A 19,504-nucleotide genomic window follows, 5' to 3' on the forward strand; every position below is an offset into this window, starting at 1 on the left:
GCTATATCCAACTTACTGCAAATGGCACACCACAAAGAAATAAAAAAGTGAGCAAACACTGGCACATAAATGCAAAGCACTTTCATTTACACTCACAGAAGATGTTGCATTCCTACTGTTAACCCTATTCAAAATATGACAATAACTCAACGGATTATTTTTAAACATTCTTACACAGGTGCACTGGAAGTCTCCACAGTAGTGTTAGAAGTGTCCTCCGTGGCAACAGGGACATCAACCTCCCCCTCTGGCAGGACGCTTGGGTTTGGGGGGGCACCATCATCAGCTGGGGAAAGGAAAGCAATATGTTGGCCACACTCCAGGATCAATTACACCACAGCTCCATCATATCCAAAGCATTCCCTACTTCACAACTGCCTCTCATTCCATTGTAAATAAAGTACACCAACAAGAGAAACAGAGACAATAACACCCATTAAATACCTTATATAGGTATTATAGGCGACATTAAGGGCCTTGCTGAAACCACCCAATAGTGTAATAAGCCTACAGTCACAAACAAATAGTAATCGTCTTTAAGAAAAGCTTTTTTAACTATTTTAAAAGTAATTACGTAATTAATAATGATAGGTCCCTTTAGCATAGAGCACAAGAGGTAAACAAACCTCAATATGAAGCTTCCAACACACTCCATCACCTTAAAGATGTTTATGGAAGGGGGGGTGGGGGTGACCCAAGTATTTTAAATCATAACCCATTCCAAAAGAATTACATTTTGGTGCAGCTGTGCATTTTCAGTTTGTGCAATTTTACTCACTCTTACTTTACTTTTTTGTTATACTATTCACGTACCTGCCGTTTCAGAATCATTCTCTTCGCAGTTTGATTTCTGCTCGTCCATACCTTCTCCAGAAGTTGATCTCTTTCGCAGAGATCTGGAAGACATACATGGACCGACTGAGTTAAAAATGTAGAATACTCACCCGCGCAAAAAATAGGGCGTTAGCACTGGTGACTTGAGATGCGCACAAGTGCAACGTGCACCATAAACTACACCAAGTTCCATGTGTCAAAGAAATAAAGACAAAGGCTTCAAAGCCTAATGGGATTTACTTGTTCAGAGTCGCCCATTGTATTCAAAGGCACGAAATGCATGGGACATATGGCTCACGACTTAGTAACCACAAAATTCCATGTTTGATTAAGGTTCACGGTTAAATATACCATGTCCAAACATTAAACATGGGGTCTGATTGTAAGTTAAAACAATGCAAGATACACATTACTGATACAAGAAAAGTTATTTACATGAGCCACCGAGAAAAATTCCGACAGTGCAAAAACACAGAAAAGTATCATACGAATACGACTACAGACCATCACAAAGCGCATTCCTCCATTTATTGCACCATGCCAGTAAACCGTGTGTATTCCGGGAGCTGAATTAAATACTGCATAAATATAAAATAAGCTTAATTTGCTTCGTGCGTCTTCGGCCAGTTGGCCGCGCAACCTTGCTATCGCTGGCTAATGTGGAGCCTGCTAACCGGGGTTAGCCAACAAACTCTGCATAAATAGCTAGTCAGTTGCTAGCCAAACGAATTAAAAGTATTCTAACGAATTTGTTTTAGTTGCATTCTTGCAATGTATCCTTTTAAATGACGCAAGTTATTTCAAAATGACAATAAATGATATCGGAACTGAAATGATGTTTACTTTAAATAAAACAACCCTAAAGCGAGATACACAAAGAAAATGTAACTTCCGTGTGCAACACTTCCTGTGACAGCAATGACATTACCGTGTAGAAACATCAGAGACTTCTACAGTTCCGCATATAGTTAAAGGGCAACAGTGAATTAGTTAAAATAAAAAATACTTGAAATCGGTTGATTTTTCAGGGAAAACATGTGCATATTACCAAATTATGGGTAGGTAACGCCAGAAAGTATTTCCAGCAGTAGCCTATTTCGTTTGATAATCACACAGACAGAACCATTGTTGACGTGTTAACAGTAATATATGGTCATAAATGCACATGTATGCCTTGCCCACATGAACGCCACACCTGCTTCATCACTCTCAAAAACAACGTTCCTGACCCTAATTGACCACAAGCCATATCGTTCAGCAGGCGGAACACTAAGCAAACCCATCAGTCATCCAACTCCAGCAAAACGGGCACTCAGGTTTTACTGCACTGCACTATATATATATACCTGGTTACACGTCCCAACATTAAGAGGATGTTTTTTAAAAAATCTTTAGTTAAATATTGATCTGAAACAGGCCGTGCATGACGTTAAAATGTGTACCACACAAACATACAGCGACGATGAACCGGTAATTCTATCGTAATAAAAGCGGTAGATTATCCGTTGATTATCAATGTATGCTTTAGGCAAATGTTTACTAAGCATTCTCAGTTGATAATAAAATAAAACATATTTTAATTATTACTCCCTGTGCTATCGCTGTACAATAACATAACTTAAGCCTTCAGAAATAATAAATGCGCTAATTTTAACACCAAAAAATGAACAAAGACATTGTGAACATTACGTAATTAAGAGAGAACTTACTTTTTCGACTTTTATTTGAAAGAAACAACATCCTATACCAAGGTGCGCATGTTTGGAAAACCGACTAAGGGCGTTCAAAACAATGTTAGGGATTGATATGACTGAGGGAAGAGGGGTAGCCATTACAACCTAATTAACGAGCCATCTTGTTCATCATTATACAGTAACAAGTCATTCCACTAATAATAAAACAAAGACCCATTGCGATACATGAAACTTGAATTTCGATAAAACATCAACGCTATTTGGCCCAACTTGAACAGTACTGAATGTGATTACAAAACATTAGCAAATTCTCGAGTGCATTAACATTAGATGTTTTCAAGTCTGCTTGTACATCTCGAATCTCAACCCAGATTTATCATCGTCGCGACGAGCCAACACAACAGGAAATTTCGCGGACAAACCAGTTTGATAAGGCCTCGAAACGCGGACAGATTGGCCTCCAATAGAGGTGTCGAAAATATTTAATTCTGTTCGACACAACAATTAACAACATACAAAGTACGACAACAGGGTTTGTCATGTAGACCACGTTAGGTTACCCTTCCTTCACTAATGAGTACTCGTCGGCAAACAGCACTCACAAGTAAACGACGCAATGAAGTATAATTTTAGACTAGCACGCTAACTTCAGCTAGCGTTACATTTAGCGATCTTGGTTATACATAAATTGACAGAATTAAAAGTGATCATTGGCTCAGCTGCCTCTTTGAGGCTATTGAAGGTAACAGTCCAGAAATATCACCGTTGTAAGCGTGATTGTGTTATTATTCTTGAAGAAATAAAATGCATAAATGCACAGTCCTGGATATTTGATGTTATCTAGGTCACTTGTATCTAATATTGGTGAAAGTACGACTCAACATCGATGCCAGACCAAAACCAGGCTAGCTAACCAACCTTAATGTTAGCTGTGAGCTATCTATCGACATTTTCTCAACTTTCAGCGACAGTGGCATCCCAAACAGGCCTACGTGTGGCCAAGTTAGCAATTCACAAACTGTGCGTTCGTGAAACTTACTATAGGGAAAACCATTATTGCTCAATTCAGGTGGAAAATCTGATAATGTGTTGTCAAACAAGTATATACAGTACATACTACAGCTCGAGACAAAGTTAGCCAGCTCGTCTCTTGGAGTTGTTCCTACCTAGCCATTGATAGCTACCAAACTCCAGTTGTGATAACTAACGTTACCCGTATAACTGGTAATATTAAATGTTTTAACATGTTATAATAAGTGTAATTGAGCCTTAAAATGATTATTTAGCCCTTGTAAAAACAATTCAACCAATGCAGGTATAACTTATGGCGAACTGAAACAATGACAACATTGCCAATAAATCCGACCAGCTAAAGGACCTTGCAAGCAACCAAAACTCAAATCTCTCTAATGGCTGTTTTCACTCTTGGGACGAATGCAACTCGGGTTATTCGCGTATAAGACAACGGAACACAACCAAACACATGATCATATATAGCATTTTGTAGTTGCAGTTAGTTTCCCAAATGTAATTAATTTCGCAAGCTAGAACGTCCCATTTACTGATGTAACTGAATTAACATGTAGCCTGGCTAGCTACGAAAAACAGCTCAGCTAGCAAGGGAACGTATCAACAGACTGCATTTCTACGTTCTAACCTAATATTTCAACAGACATGTACGAGGGCAGTTCAGTCATGCAGAGTTGCAGATCACGTTAGAACATTAATGACACAGGTTTTAGCCTAAAACCATTCTTAACATGTTAACAATTCTGCAAGATAGGATGGCGACTTGCAATAACCAAATTAACCCGTTGTATTCATTCGGTAGGCAAGCTAACGTTAGCTGTATATCTTATTTTAACAGTTACTTTGGAAAGACCTTGTTGCGAGCTATGTACAAATGACTCCGGAAAGAAGTTCATTATTTTATATGGTACACACTTACCTTACAGTGCGATGCTCGTATGTTCATACATCAGAACAATCCAGACATTGATCGCTTGTAATAGTCTCATTTCACGTAGCTAGCTTGGCTAGCTAACCGGTTGCAGATGGGGGAAGTAAACGTTAGAACGTTGGTTCGACGGCTGGGTAGCTAACGTTAGCTGGCTATTAAAATAGGACAGCAGTTTCCGTTAGAGTTGATCCTGGTCATCATTTGGTGAAATCTGAATTTCAATTTTAGGTTTGTTGACAGAAATCACCTACCCAGCAAGTCGTACTGACTAGGCAGCTTTAAAAGACAGGGTAACGTTACAGCCTGACCAAACCAACCAGTTTGCTTTACTAGCTAACGTTAGCCATCCTAGCTATATAAAGTGTTAGCGATCATTTTCACTAACATAAACGTTGACTTCTGTCAGCAGAATAGTTCACCTTGCAGCAAGTTTTGCGAGACTGATGCTTTTACCACGAACCTTGTCGTCCAAGGATCTAAGAAGGATATAAAGCTGTTACCACCCGAGGTTATTTCAATGCGTATCTATGTGGTTACCATCTGAACTTCTGCCACTGTCCTACTCTAGTCACCGCCACTTTGACTTCATTCAACAACACATCCACGCGAGTGACAGGGTCCGTGTAGTATAGCACCGCCAACTCGCTGTTAGCATTAGCTGGCTAATGCCATTACAACTCGGGCTGTTTATGTTTATTTGTAGGCTGTGTTAGCTGGAGTAAAGGACATTGACATTGTAATGTAAACATAGGAAATGTCCTGCCCCCGAGTGCTTAGAGTTCAATACAGTACTACTTTGCCATTTTTAACTTGACCAGTTGGTGTTGATTGTTTTTCACTTCACCATCACGTTGACAAGAGATTTGGGCATCAGCTAAAATCCTCCCGCTAAGTAGCATGTCTCTGTTTAATGTCTGCAGGAAAACAAATATTTGCGTTAACAGTCAGCTACAGTCACATTCGCGAGGACCTCGTGTAAAGTATTTTTTAAATCTATCTTGGGAAAACAGTTGTCGACCAGTAGGCCTACTCTGTAGCCTACACCATATGGAGAGAGGATATTAAATGTAGTCCTTGATGTTATGCGTTCAAAAACAGAAGGGGCCAACGAGACCTAGCTTCTCAGATATGCTTCCTATGTTTGGTACTGTCGATGAGATTATACCTGACTGTACCGAAATTCGTGAAATGGTGCTTGTGCATGTGCAAACATCACTACATAACAATATTTAGCTTGCGCATAAAGCTGTTCCTACGTGCGATGACAAATAGCAAACAACGTCGAGAGGGAAGTTAGCGTAGATTGAGGTTAGTAGAGCATTGGTGGCTAGGCTAAACGAGGAAACTGCAAAAGGTGTTCTTTTTATGATAAAACATTAAGGCAATTGTAGACCTTCAGTTGGAATTGATTTGACAGTCACGATAACGAGTTTCTGCTCTCGGACTTATCGTCATCGCATGCCTGTGGATAAATGCATTTGAAATAGCCTAATGTAATCGAGTTGTTCCCATCTAATGATTCTTTTGATGTTCAAAAATGTGTGTGCGGGCGCGCGCGCGCGTAAAACAGGAGTTCATGTCAACACCCAGTACTTATTTAATTGATTATTAGTCTTTACATTTGTTACATTAAATATCACGTTCGCCCATTTCTTGTTTCACTTTTAGCCTCTTTTACTGACCTTAGGACTATATCGGTCTATCCAAGTGCTACTGAATAGATATCTAGGCCTGTATTGTTATACAGTACAAATTATACCGTAATCATTCTTTTGACTTATGTTTGTTTTTGCATTAATTATTTACATAGGCTATATTTGTTCTAAATGTAAAGACAGTTTGAACAAGACCAATGACCGTAGTTTTAAAAGAATTGAGTAAAGGATTGCTAGGCCATAGGTGACCCACTATATCCCAGTCCTATTGACAGGCACAGGATTAGTTACAGCTTTCTCCAGGATTAGCTAACAGCAAGGTTTGGGCCCCATGTGTACCATAGCTGGTACAGTTTAGTAGGATATGATTGGTCCGTTTGTGATAATAGATGGGCGGTTCTGTAGAAGCTTCTGTCTTCCATTGGGCTGATCTTGTTGGATCACTGTGGCTATAGCATACTACTCCTCTCCTCAGAGAATGCTTGCCCATCTGCCTCCTCCATCTCCAGGATAATCCTCTTGAATACCTTCACAGCTGCCTACAACCTACTAAACAATAAAAGCAGGTCCATTTGGTCATTTGGATGGATCACCAAATGACCAAAGAAAAAAGGATGATTCAACAGTATTTGATATAACACAACAGTGAACAGTATAAGTATATATACTCTTTTGATCCCGTGAGGGGAATTTGGTCTCTGCATTTATCCCAATCCGTGAATTAGTGAAACACACAGTGAGGTGAAGCACACACTAATCCCGGCGCAGTGAGCTGCCTGCAACAACAGCGGTGCTCTGGGAGCAGTGAGGGGTTAGGTGCCTTGCTCAAGGGCACTTCAGCCGTGCCTACTGGTCGGGGTTCGACCCGGCAACCCTCCGGCGGTCACAAGTCCGAGGTGGTAACCAGTAGGCCGCTGCCGAAACATGTGGACATCAGAGAGGCTAGAGTCACAGTGACTAGTTCATAGCCTGCTTGGGTTAAATTTGCTTTATCATATTGGCTGTCCCATTGGAGGGTGCAATGATATGAGCATTTTGTGAAAAGTATTTTCAAGCATTCAGTCATAGAAAGTGTAGGCCTAGAACCTGTCAGTTTTGGGCAAACTGGGACATATTCACCTTGACACAATTAGGATCAAAATAGATAAGATTGTGTGCAGAATTGTCTGTCTTTGGTTTAAATGGCAAAACTTAATTGAGTTTTTGATTCTTTTTATTAGTATTAGGCCTCATAAGTCTACTTAAGTCGTGTGTTGCAAAATGTCATAGACCTAGCCTACAACCACGGAAACGGTACGTCATCAAACGGTTCTCGTTGTTGTCCACAAGGGGGTGTAAAAGTGCCCCCAGCAAAAATATGAATTCTTGAAGGAAGCAGGTACTGAGTTTCAAACAACCACCATGTATAATTTCATGTTGCTAACTAGTCCCCACCATATAAACCCCACAAGATGTTCAAGAGTCAACAGGCAAAATGCAAAGAGATTTTCAAGAAGATCTTAACCTGTAGATCTATAGAGTCAACATAGAACAACGCTCCCTTTGATAACTGCAAGAGCAGTCACATAGGCCATATCAAAGACCTGCCAGGACAGGTCATGGCAGCACTGTACAATTTGTAGCTGACACATAAAATCATTACTGTTGCAACAGCTCAAACATTCAGAAACTCAGAAGGAAACATCACAATCTAGCGGAAAGTAAGAAAATCAGTTAAGCAGGTCATATTTGTTTTTAATAATTTTTTTAACAATCTTTTCATATTATGATTTTTTTACAAAATTAAATAGCTTTGACAGTACGTTTTGCAGGCAAATATATGGACAAATAACATGGTCATGGTGAGAATAATTAAGCAGATACATTTATATATTACAAATCCAACAGTACAAAAATAAAGATTTTGATGGTTGTATAAAACATTTTCTCATAATGAACATTCAAAAATATTGTTTTTATTAGATCATTATTTTGGAACATCGGCTACATAACTGCATAGGCATCCAGTGTCTGCCTCTTGTTGGAAAACTACTTTTAACCTGACACCTGATATTACTAGGAAATATGTTATGAAATAATAATTGTACATACTGTATACATAAAAATGTCAATGTCATTTGTCAGTTTGGGGTTTAGCAGTGTTAGATTCTTGATAAATGTTTATGCATCAGATTGATAGAAGGTAAGTGTTTTATTAGTAAAATATCTGAGGGTCCAGTAATATTCGCCCAAGGGTGTACAGAAGTCTAGCATACCAATGAACTTTACCCTGTTTGTGTCTGTAATTCTCACAGGTTTCCCCATAACTGGTGTTCAGTGAAAGTGTGTTTTGTTGGCAGTGGTTATTCTGATACCAACCTACACCTTTGACTTTGAGTGTCCCATTCCCCCCTGGGTGGCCTATTTTCTGTGTATCATTGTAAATATGTGGCCCAGTGTGTACAGCCACCGCCACTCTGACTTGTTTGCTCTGTTGGTCCACTCCCTGGGTCCACTGTGGAAGGGAGAGCAGGAAGCGGAGAAGCCCAAAGGCCCAGTGTGCAAGTCTGTGATCCTCCACAGAGGCATAGCTAGAGGCTAGGACTCCATCCACAAAAATAGTGCCTTCTTCTGTCAGGGGAGCATAGATTCCAGTCCGTTCCTCCACTGTTAGTGAGGTTACCTTGGATGGTCTAACTCTACCTCCTGATCCATGAATGAGGAGATAGTCTCCCTTCCGCACTCTGCTGGCAAAGCAAGCTTGGTACTTGCCGTGATCTGCTTCATAATAAGAGGAATGAAAGAGCAGGTGATTAGGTGTTAGCGTAAGCCTTTGTCCATCCTCTGTGCCCAGCACTAAGAACAAAGACCTGCTCTCACAGTCCTTGTGTAGAAAGAGCAGGACGCGACTGAAAACAGTTTGACCCAACTCTGTCTGGGAAAGGACTTTGTCTCCAGGCTTCAGTAAAAACATAGGCATCTGTTCTCCTCCTTCTACAGTTACCTTTGCTGACCCTGGGAAACAGCCACCTCTCTCAAGAGCCACAGAATGATCTGTGGAGGACAACAAGAACAGCCATCAAGAAAAAGTCGGCGTCAATGAGAAAGAAAGAAAATACCAATGAAAGCTGCATCTAACCATGTGAGGTCAGTGCATTACATTAAAACAGATCATTTCAAGACATGAATATTGTCACGGGTTGAGCTCCCTCTCTCTCTCAAAGAATTTGTCAGAAATCAGCATAAATCCTGGGAACAAATATGAGCAACTGTATACACTCAACTGCTCTTACCAGCTTTGACAGAGCAGTGCACATGATGCTTGGATTCATAATTGACCCAGTCAAAGCCAGCCTCCACAGCCAGCTGGGCCAGTAGGCCATACTTGGAGGTGTTGCGGTCTGAAGTGGTGATGTCCACGGCACGGCCCTCGTAGTGCAGAGAATCAGGTGGATGGTTTCCATCCTCGTCCCAGGCCTCTGTAACCCGCAGTCTGGTCTTTGGCCACTGCAACATCACAGCTAGGGCTAGTCTGTCCAGGCAGTCTTTGCAGCGCTGCAGAATACGGAGGGGAAAAAAGAGGATGTAGTTGAATTATGGGCATCACTAAATCAGCAAATTGTGTTTCCAGTTACATGCCCTCTGTGTGTAGTCACATGACTATTTCATGTGTGAGTAAATTTGCTGAGGTTAATATTCCACCTGAGGGGAAGTAACATCTTGGGCTTTTTGCTATACCCCATTAGTTTCCTCTTGTTGTAAATCTTTCCCAATCAACAGATTGTCACCATCTCAACCGACTGAAGTGGAGACATCCCCTGTTATTCATTTACAGTACTGAGAAAGCCCTTTCAGTTCTCTTCCTCTTTGACTTTAGAGTTTATTCAGTTGGTGACAAATGCCAGCCAAATTCCACTGACTGAGACTATACAACAGGATTCTAATCAGTTGTTGTAGGGTTGCACATCTTTGGTTGACATCATGAAAATTCCTCCTGTTTGCTCAGCCTTCGTAAAGGCCATCTCCACCCCCCTCCCCTCCTTTCCCCAAACAATCAGAGAAAAAGCTACTGTAACCAGATTCCAGCATTCCTTGGCCATCCCTGCAGGGTGAGAGAATAATCAAGGTCAATTCCCTTTATTACCATTGGATGAGTTACATTTTTATTTCTAAAACGACACCCTTTGGCTCATTCTGTGCACATTGGTTACATCATGTGTACAGATCTGAAAATATGAAACAATGAGTATCCATCTCATATGAACGATTGCATGCAACAATTTTAATATTCTCTGTCATTTCATGAATTCAATCATTGCTTATCAATATTTAACTAAAGACTATGTTTACTTTTATATGAACTCTGGCTGAGCTTAGATTAAGCGATTTATTAACTTGACTGTATATCTGTGGAAAGAGGTCACCTAGTTAAGAATCCAAGCACAAACGATGGGAGTGACGTTCACATTCCATAGACTGCAAATTCAAACAGTTGTATGACCATTTGTGGATTAAAGGTGTTACCCAAACTTTCAGGAAGTGAAAAGAAGTTTAAAAATGTGAAAAACCAAATGTATAATGCCATAAAAGAACACAATAATGTAGGTGCTGTGCAATTGTCAAAAAGAGAGTTTTCATCCTATATTTAAAAGTGTTTAAAGTAGGAGCACAGCTGCTGTCTTATGGGGGTTGATTCCAGTTGTAGGTGGCGTAACAACAATGTGCTGCCTCACCATGGCTGGTTATATTCAACCAGCAATCTCAGGTGCGCCATACAGTATTTGTGTGCTTGTATTTGTGAGATGGCGAGTAAGAGTGTGTGAGAAAGAGACAGGATGAGGTTATTAAGAAACTGAATCAGCAGACTGAGTCTCTCTCTGGCCCGTGCGAGAGGCCAGCGGGGTGGAATGTATGGGCATACACTTGGGAATGTGACAGCAAGGGTGAGAAAGAGAGAGGAACAGAAAACAAACTGGGCACATTTTCCTCCTGCGCCGCTGTTTGACAGAGGCGTTTCATTGTCGGAACCACAATAGAGGCCTTTCCAACGGTGGCCATTACTTCAGCAGGCGAGAATTTTTGCACAGGCAACCCCGCAAAGCCTCCCTTAGGATGCACAAAGGCTGGCTTTCAAGCCTGGTCAAGGAGAGGGCACATGCATACATATACACATACTAAGCCCAGGCTTCAGGAGGGCACTCACACTTAATCATAAATACACATCACGTAGAATCATTCAGAAAGGCAGCATAGATTAGACTTCCCGTGGGAACACAGTGTATAGAGTGGCCTATGATAAGACCTCTCTATTTACTATTTCTGGGAACTTAGAAGCCGAACGACAGTTTAGTGTTAGGACTGGTTATTATGACTGGCAGTCTCTGTAAACAGCATCAGAGGAAAAGTCTGTAATGGAAGTGAGATGGCACTTCACACGTTTTGAGAGTACCTCAAATGAGATCAGCTAAAGCACAAGATATTTTGTAACTTACATATAATCATTATTTACGCTCAAATGCATCTCCATAAAAATGTCATGTGTTAATCACGTCCATAGATTTAGATCTTAACACATTTTGATCTTAACACAATTGGCTCTATGTTCCATGATATGAGACCAGCCTTTTTGAGATCTGTCAGAGGCATAACAATGTGTGCATTGTTTCCGTCTTTCTGACAATTCACTGTGTGAGCTTCCTGATTTCCTCAAGCAATCAAGCACACATAACAATTATGACCTATAATTGAAGTTCCGTTTGACTGGGTAATTAGTTATATGGATGCATTTAGTGATGTAACACTTAACCTGGGATGGTACCACAGTGAGCTATCTCACAATCCACTAACCACCATCTTTATCCTACCAGAAATCAAACCTCCATGTGTGCTGGCAAAAAATTATTCGATGACCATTAAGTTGGTCGTTTTATTGCACAATGCGCAACTCTGACTTTGATTCTCTTTTGATCAGAAGGTTAATAGCCTACAGTTGCCACTGCATTTATGACTTATCTGAAACTCTGGCTTGGAGGCATACAGAGACCAGAGGAGCAAAACTAGTGACTGTTTCACTGCTCAGCAAGACAGTTGGTTAAAGATTACAAGCATGACCAAATGTATGACTGCACATATGATCATGAAGACAAAAACATCCAAACTGCCATATACTTTTGCATATTCTGTGTCTAATTGTTTTGCAAGAAATCATAGCAGTAGAATTCTCTGGTGGCACTCAAGGCCAGCACACATGGAGGTTTGATCATAACAGCTGAGGTGATCTTCAGAGTTGGCCCATTTCAACTACACATACTGCATAGAAAAATGTTACCTGCTTGAGTTTCTCACCTTTGTCATGAATCGGTCAGCTTGAGTATCCTCTTCGTTTTTGAAGTCGATGTGAATGTTGTAGTTGCATACCAGCTCGTTAAAGCGTTTCGAGTCGCGCGTAATCTTGCCCTCTGGCCGCCCGCTTGCACCGAGGTTATTCTCAGAGATTGGGGGTACAAACTGCTTGTACCTCAGAGGAATTAGTTTGCGCGGTCTGGGACGAATGCCATACCCAGGTCCAGGGCCGCATCCGTGGACCAACAGCGATGTGGATGTGCACACCGACAGCAAGACGAGCAGTGCCCGCCTATGCCACGGAGACAACGTCATTGGCGGGACTTGACAGCGCTGAACACCTGCTGGCATTTTGGGATGTCACTGATTCTAGCTAGGTCCATATCCTCTCCATGGCTGACGGTTTAGTATCCTATCAATGATAAACTGCGACTGAAAAAAAAAATCTTTCATGTATAGCTCAATGGGAAGTTATACAATTTATTGACGAATAGTGTTCCAAATATGTAACATAACACATTTTCGCATTAATGACTATTGGAAAATAGAAAATAAAAATAAGGTTAATTGGTCAAAACATTTGCCATTTTTTCAATACTACAACATCCTTTCTTGTTTAGGCTACATAAGACATTTGTGTTGTAAACTGGAAACTAACTCGGTGCTTGTCCTGCTCTGTTACATCCCTTACGTCCGTAAAAGGTAACAGGTGTATCACAGGTATCCAATCACCTCTTATCCTTTGGTCCATAACAAGCAATTGGCACGCATCCCTTAAGATCCATGTCCCTCGTGTGTCCGTTAGTTCTCTAAAACAAAATATTTGCCTTCAGCGATCTATAGAAGCCATCTCCATGCCAAGCTATTCGTTATTCTCCGTTGGCAGTCTCCAATAGAGACTGAGGGCTCCTGTCCGTTTCGCACAAGCCGCCAGGTCTTATTTGTGACCGGACAAGATTGCCCTCCCTTCCTGCGCGCTCTAAGGGCGACAGTGGCGCACACGCCTCCAATTCAACCTCGTGCGCCATACAGGATAACTCTCGTTAATATCCTCTCCTGAGTCCCCCCTCCCCATTTAACATGGCTGAGTAAACGTATTTGATTATACCCTCTATCAAATCTATACAATATATACACTTTTCGTCTATACACTGAAGAGTAAGAGAATGTCTGCAAACTTAGACTTTCTTGGATTGGACAGGGCAGATTGCGGCGAAACAGTAGTTTCCCAGGGGATGAATTGAGCAGAAATGCCTTTTGACGGTAGTATATAAATAGACCAGTTTAAAGGTGAGGGTCTGTGACACACAGCCAGCTATGCACAAGAGCTTCCTGCTGAAGAGACAGCGCAGCCCTGACACACGCGCTCTCTGGACTCGGTTAATCTCCCTCCTTTTGTTTTCTCCTGAACCACAAGACATGGCCTCCGCGCTCTGAAGACCTCTTGACTGGAAACACCCAGTGATTCTGTCAACATAATATTTTTATCCACTTCAGAACAATGGCTTGAGTTTCAGAAAGTAATAAAATCAAAATGATAATGTCTCCCTACTTTCCACAATTGAGATAGAAGAAAATGAAGAGCAGAGGACTATTCAGATGACATCCTCCAAGTGATGTGGCAAGGCTGAACATTTGACAACTCATCTAATTTATTTAGATGTAAATGAACTGCCCAGGATAAGTATGTGACATGTTAAGCATCCTCAGTTTCCTGTAAACACAAACATTTCTTGTAAGATAATTTCTTCTGAAGTCTTTACTCAGGGAAGGGATAGATAAACAATGAAGTACATAAGGGAGCAAAATCAATTAATCTGGTTTGTGTTCTGGTTCGATCCCTGCCTTTTTATCCACTGCCCTGTAAAGGATAAGTAACCATGTCACATGACTCATTGTAGATCAAGCTTAATTAAATAAATAAAACCTGTTTAGTTGACATCATTGGCATTTACCACAATACAAGACTGAGTAATAATTAACTAGTCAAAACTGAGATTCTGTCAAACACTATTGTACAGTACATAGAAACTGTGACTCACAAATGATTAATTTGAGCAGTGTCAGTGGTATTTCTGATTTTTTAAAACAACTGGCATGAATAGCTTGATCTGACCCACTTGATACTATTAGAGTTCGTAATTGACATGTTTTTCTCAATTAATGTATATCAGTACCAAAAGTAAATGATGGTTATAGATAGGAAAAGTAATCACGACAAAGAGACGCTGTTAGTATGATTAAGTTGATGGATGAAATCACATTTAAGGATATCAGCTCCCAGGCTACCATGACTGACTGTGGGCGCAAAACGTCCAAGGTGGTTAAATGATGTTTGGTGGAACAGTGATGACAGTTGTGTCACTTTTCTGATGAAATCTGGGTACTTTTATTGTGGATATGGACAAGACAGGTGCTGGTTTGAAAAAATGACAGCAATTCATTTACACTAGTTTAATCTCAAACTAATTGTATCAGCTATGTCTACCCCTTGTGTTAGTTATTGTCCTAATGTGATTGATTAAAGGAACATGTTAAGACCCAAATGGTAATTTTATATCCCAAATCCACATTAATTTGTGATTTTCTACTAGCCTGCACATTGGTCATAAGGGTATTAAAGCTGAGGCCAGGAGGGAGAAATCCAGAGAGGATTTCTGAGGATCCTGACCTGGGAGAGGGAGGGCTGCTGGGCCTCATCTTCCTGTCTGTAGCATAAACATGTATGAGTTTGGGTTTGGTACAAGGGTGCACATGATAATTATCACTAATAACTGGCAAAAACAAGGAATAGCTCAATCAGAAAGGGAACAAAATACACTTTCATGGTGGACAATCAGTGATAGTCACATCCTTTTCAGCTGGAACAGAGAAGAGACAATAAAAGACGGCTATCAGACATGAAAGGGAGAGGCAAAACAAAAATAAACATGTGCATTTTAAATGGAAATGGCGTAATTATTATTATTTTTTATTTCTACAGCCTTGCACCCCCCCCCCCCCCCCCCCCCCCTTCTGGCTCTCAACAGCTCTCACTCCCCCACTTCAGGATGGGAGTATATTGCTTTGTGAATGGCTTCGTTTCCTGCTCAGCCACAGCGCAGAAAACAAGATCTTTCCTGCTTGGGCTATTCTACCCCTCTTTGTTCCATTGCATTACTGCATTTCCACCTGGGGGCTTCGGTCACACAGTTGACTTCTAATCCCTTCTGGGTCATTTCTAATCTCAGTCTCTATTTGGAGATGTCTGAAAACTCTCAATTCCCCAGTTTGCCCCAGTGAACCAGCTTGAACACAGTGACCTGGCCATTACAGGTGTGAAGGCTTTCGCCATGTTGTGTAGACTCGATCATGCGGCGGCTGACCTGTCCTCCGCTGCCTTGTCTGCTGTAATGTCGCCGGAGCGCTGAATAGACACTCTGAGCTTCCTGAGAGAGAGGCCATGGGGAGGGAGGTGGAAAAGAGAGTCAAGGCACTGTGGCAACCCCTCCACCCACCACCCCTCATCTCTACCAACCACTAGCAGCAGCGGCGAGCCTGCCCCATTCCACTGTCTCTCTCACCCCCGTTATCACTGCAGGAAGGGGCTGGGTGGTGCGACTGAGGGTGCAGCAGTGAGAGTGGATGATTTCTGGCTTGAGAGTGTGACAGAGTCAACATGCAGCTTCGGATGGTACCCTTCACCTCACATAACACCCTGGCCGGCTCCTCGCTGACACGATGGGAGATCACAGATGGTACACAAAACACTGGCATCTGTCCCATGTGTACATATGAATCTGTAGCATAGCATTACACATTACAGGAGTCATGACAGTGTCACGCACGAGAAAGTTAATCCGATGCTTTTCTAAAATAGCTACAAGCTCATTGCCTATATTGTGATTGTGGCGATGCAGCAACAGACTGGACAATAGCTGACCAGGGTGGAACTTCCTGACCTGAGACAAGCAGATCAGAGGTTGAAAGTAGAATGCATATATACTGTGTATGTCTGATAAGGCCCTGTTACAAATACAGGCTCTGATAAAACAGGTCATGGCTTGTGTTATCCATGTGTGACCACCCTTTAGCGTCACCTCAACTTCTGACCCAGTTCTGCCTGACTACTTTGTAATTTTTTTTCTTGGGGAGGGGGGGTTTTACATAATCACTGGGCCAATTTCTGAACATCAACTTACAGTTAAGAAGTTCACAAAACAATTGTATTGAAGGCTGAAGGCATGGGCGGATTATGAACTTTCGGGCCCCTGGGCCCAGATGTATTAAGGGCCCCCCACTTATTGTCGTATATGTGGGAGGGGGGGGGGGGGGGGTTGGGGATCCTCCCCCAGAACATTTTTAATTTGTTTGATGTCCTGTATTCTGGTGCATTTTGGGGATGGCCAATACGAAATTCAATCAGATTCATAGCCTACATCCTGATTTGTTGATATTGAGTCAATGATTCCATGCAAAGGCTTGGGCTTCAGGTCCCCTGACCCCTTTGGCCCCTGGGCCTGGGCCCGGTAGGCCCGTGCAGTAATCCATTCCTGGCTGAAGGTAAGACTACGGTAAGAGTGGCACATGTACTGTAGGCATTTTGTCAGGGCTTTGGGAGAGCTCTGGATGAGCGTGTGAAGTAAGTGTGTCGTGAGCGTGCACACAGGATGGCGAGGGTGGGGAGGAGGTGGTGGGCGAGTTGGGGGGGGGGGGGGTCACTGAGTCACTGACAGTGCCACCAATTATCAGTTGATTAGCAAGAAAGTCTCGCCTTTTCCTGTGCGCAGCTTCTCTGCTCGCCAGAAGCGAACTGTACAAATAATGGCCCATAATGCACTTTGGCACACACTTCAAACAGCCAACTGTCAGGAAAGCTAATCTGTGTCTTTTTCCCCCCTTCATTCTTGTGTTTTGACAATAAAGATAGCATATCTCGTCTTGTGAAAGGCTGGCTGTCTCCTTCTTTGTGTCCGATATGCTGAAATAATTCTGAGCAGTGCTCAGTACCACACCTTCCTAACAAGCCTGACATTACTCCTCATCCTTTCACCATTAAAGTACACATGGTGTATTGATCTGGTTTCCAGGTATCTATACTGAACCCTATTTATTTATCTAACATGCTCATTTAAAATATAATCAGTCATGGCTCATGGCATTGTATTGTATGTCAATATTTGGAAAAATATTATTCCAGCTATGAATAATTTAATTAACAAAAGTGAGTCTGAGGATTTGAATGGCCAAGGTTTTCTAAAAAGAAAAGTTATGTAACTTGGTCCCATAACAACTCATCAATTAGGATAGAAATTTTCTTTCACATCAAGGCAATGTTGAACCGCTACGAGGTGGAGGGGAGGTAGAGTACAGGGATCAGGGGATGAATTTCTCGGTTTAACTGACATATAGATAGTTGGCCAGAAAACAGAATATTGTCTTCCTGGAACATGAAACATTCCACAGTTTTTATTCCTCATTTACAGAGGTCCTTGCCAATGATTTTTGCCTACTCTCCACAGACTGATGGTGGGTGGACTCAGAGCAGCTGAGACTGAAATAAAGGTTAACCTGTGCCTACTGATTGAGTTTGATGTGTGTATCTAAAGAAATCGCTATAATGAATAACATGGTAATGTTAGATGATCCAATTTATCTTCATTCTATTAATTTTGTATTCTACTTGCAACAATCTTAATATGTCCCAATTCTGTCAAGACAAAAAAAAAAGTGCTACACATTGGTGGTGGATAGTGAAGTTCCCCCTTCACTGTGAAGCACTTTAGGTGTTAATTCAATCCCTGCATCATTTTATAAAACAAGCGTGGGGCACATTTGTGCATCTATTCACAGTCACTGTTATTTCGCAGGTTTTTTATTAGTGAGAAAAATGAACAAAATGCTAACTCTTTCCATTTGTAACCCCGACCATTGTCTTGATACAGGCCATGGATATACAGATGGTAAACATTTAGTTTAGCCTGCTTTCTGCTGCCAGTGAATTTTACAGTCAATCTTGATGAATTTGTGAACTGGGAAAAAGCAGCTGCTTAAGGTTCTATTTTGCAGGGGCATTTACCAAGATCTGACTTTATACGGTCACAGGAAACCCCACTTCAAAACAACAGGCCAAAAATCAAATATGTCCAATTAGGTCATCCAAAGAAAGAAAACAAGAAGTTGAAATGCAAACAGTAAAAAAAAAATCAAGTGGGAGAAATTCATTAACTCAAGATTTCTTGTTTCGGACATGAGGGAAGGGGGGGGGGGAAGAAAGGAGGAAATGGACACTCAGTAAGGAAAACAGATGCAGGATGGCGTGGTGGCAGTGGTGCCGGGCAAGGAGAGAACGCCGGGTGGCCACAGCTCCAACTGGGGTGTGTGTGTGTGTGTGTGTGTGTGTGTGTGTGTGTGTGTGTGTGTGTGTGTGTGTGTGTGTGTGGGGGGGGGGGGGGGGGGGGGGGGGGGTTATCTACCCTCAGCATCCAGGGGGAGGGAACAGACAGCGGCGTCGCTGCTGGTCACTGTTGATGGACCACAAGGCAAAATAATGGCACTGATTAAAGCAATGCCGAGTGGCCAGTCTGAGGCGGCTGGCACAGATGAATGCATGCAACACCACTCCCAACCCCTCACAGTCACACAAAGACAGGACAGCCATTAGATCAGCCAGGAGTGGCAGGAATCACTTGTTCAATCCCATGAAGTCACATCAACTCCTCAACCCCTGCCTTGAGGAGAACACTACATTAGCAAAGCACAGAGGAGTCACTCTGTCACTCTTTTTTTTTTTAAATATAATTTTTGGGGCTTTTTATGCCTTCAATCCAATTAAAGTCCGGACAGTGAAGAGAGTGACAGGAAGCGAGTGGGAGAGAGAGAGAGACGGGGTGTGATCCAGAAATGACCTGGGACAGACTCGAACCCAGGTCCCCGTGGCCATCTGGACCCACCCAATTATGTATGGGTGCTATTACCAGCTGCACCCCACAGCTTGATCACTCTTCAGGCTTTTTAAGATTCGTTTCTAACCTTCACAATGAAAAGTCTCACAATATGAG

General features: G+C 41.9%; 2 protein-coding genes across 7 annotated transcripts in view; both read right to left on the bottom strand.

The window, feature by feature from the left end:
- kmt2d (lysine (K)-specific methyltransferase 2D) overlaps positions 1 to 5,099 on the bottom strand; it is a 41,178-nt gene extending 36,079 nt beyond the window's left edge. For 4 of the 6 annotated variants that reach the window (XM_042098055.1, XM_042098056.1, XM_042098057.1 and 1 more), the window contains exons 1-3: positions 4,477 to 5,099; positions 814 to 896; positions 175 to 286 (exon numbers count right to left, since the gene is read on the bottom strand). In XM_042098055.1, coding sequence (XP_041953989.1) covers positions 175 to 286; positions 814 to 862 — 161 coding nt within the window. In that variant the 5' untranslated portion in view covers positions 863 to 896; positions 4,477 to 5,099. Of the gene's footprint in view, positions 1 to 174; positions 287 to 813; positions 897 to 1,338; positions 1,682 to 2,543; positions 2,699 to 4,476 lie in introns of those variants that run through there. The other 2 variants (XM_042098054.1, XM_042098053.1) reach the window with 2 other exon arrangements.
- A 2,764-nt stretch (positions 5,100 to 7,863) lies between these two features.
- dhh (desert hedgehog signaling molecule) lies at positions 7,864 to 13,416 on the bottom strand. Its single transcript, XM_042098067.1, has 3 exons — positions 12,468 to 13,416; positions 9,416 to 9,677; positions 7,864 to 9,176 (listed from the first exon to the last, which is right to left on the bottom strand). Exons 1-3 carry the CDS (start codon positions 12,813 to 12,815, stop codon positions 8,338 to 8,340), a joined length of 1,449 nt encoding a protein of 482 aa, XP_041954001.1. The 5' UTR covers positions 12,816 to 13,416; the 3' UTR covers positions 7,864 to 8,337.
- Positions 13,417 to 19,504: the final 6,088 nt, after the last annotated feature.

Source organism: Alosa sapidissima, chromosome 7 (genome assembly GCF_018492685.1).
Source record: "Alosa sapidissima isolate fAloSap1 chromosome 7, fAloSap1.pri, whole genome shotgun sequence".
Taxonomy (NCBI): Eukaryota; Metazoa; Chordata; class Actinopteri; order Clupeiformes; family Clupeidae; genus Alosa; species Alosa sapidissima.

What these genes read in the sequence shown, in the direction of transcription:
- dhh (XM_042098067.1), bottom strand. Translation starts at nt 12,815, where the DNA reads ATGCCAGCAGGTGTTCAGCGCTGTCAAGTCCCGCCAATGACGTTGTCT. An exon ending in CTGACCGATTCATGACAAAG is followed by an intron (nt 9,678 to 12,467) that starts GTGAGAAACTCA and finishes CGTATTCTGCAG; the next exon opens with CGCTGCAAAGACTGCCTGGA. An exon ending in GCACTGCTCTGTCAAAGCTG is followed by an intron (nt 9,177 to 9,415) that starts GTAAGAGCAGTT and finishes TGTCCTCCACAG; the next exon opens with ATCATTCTGTGGCTCTTGAG.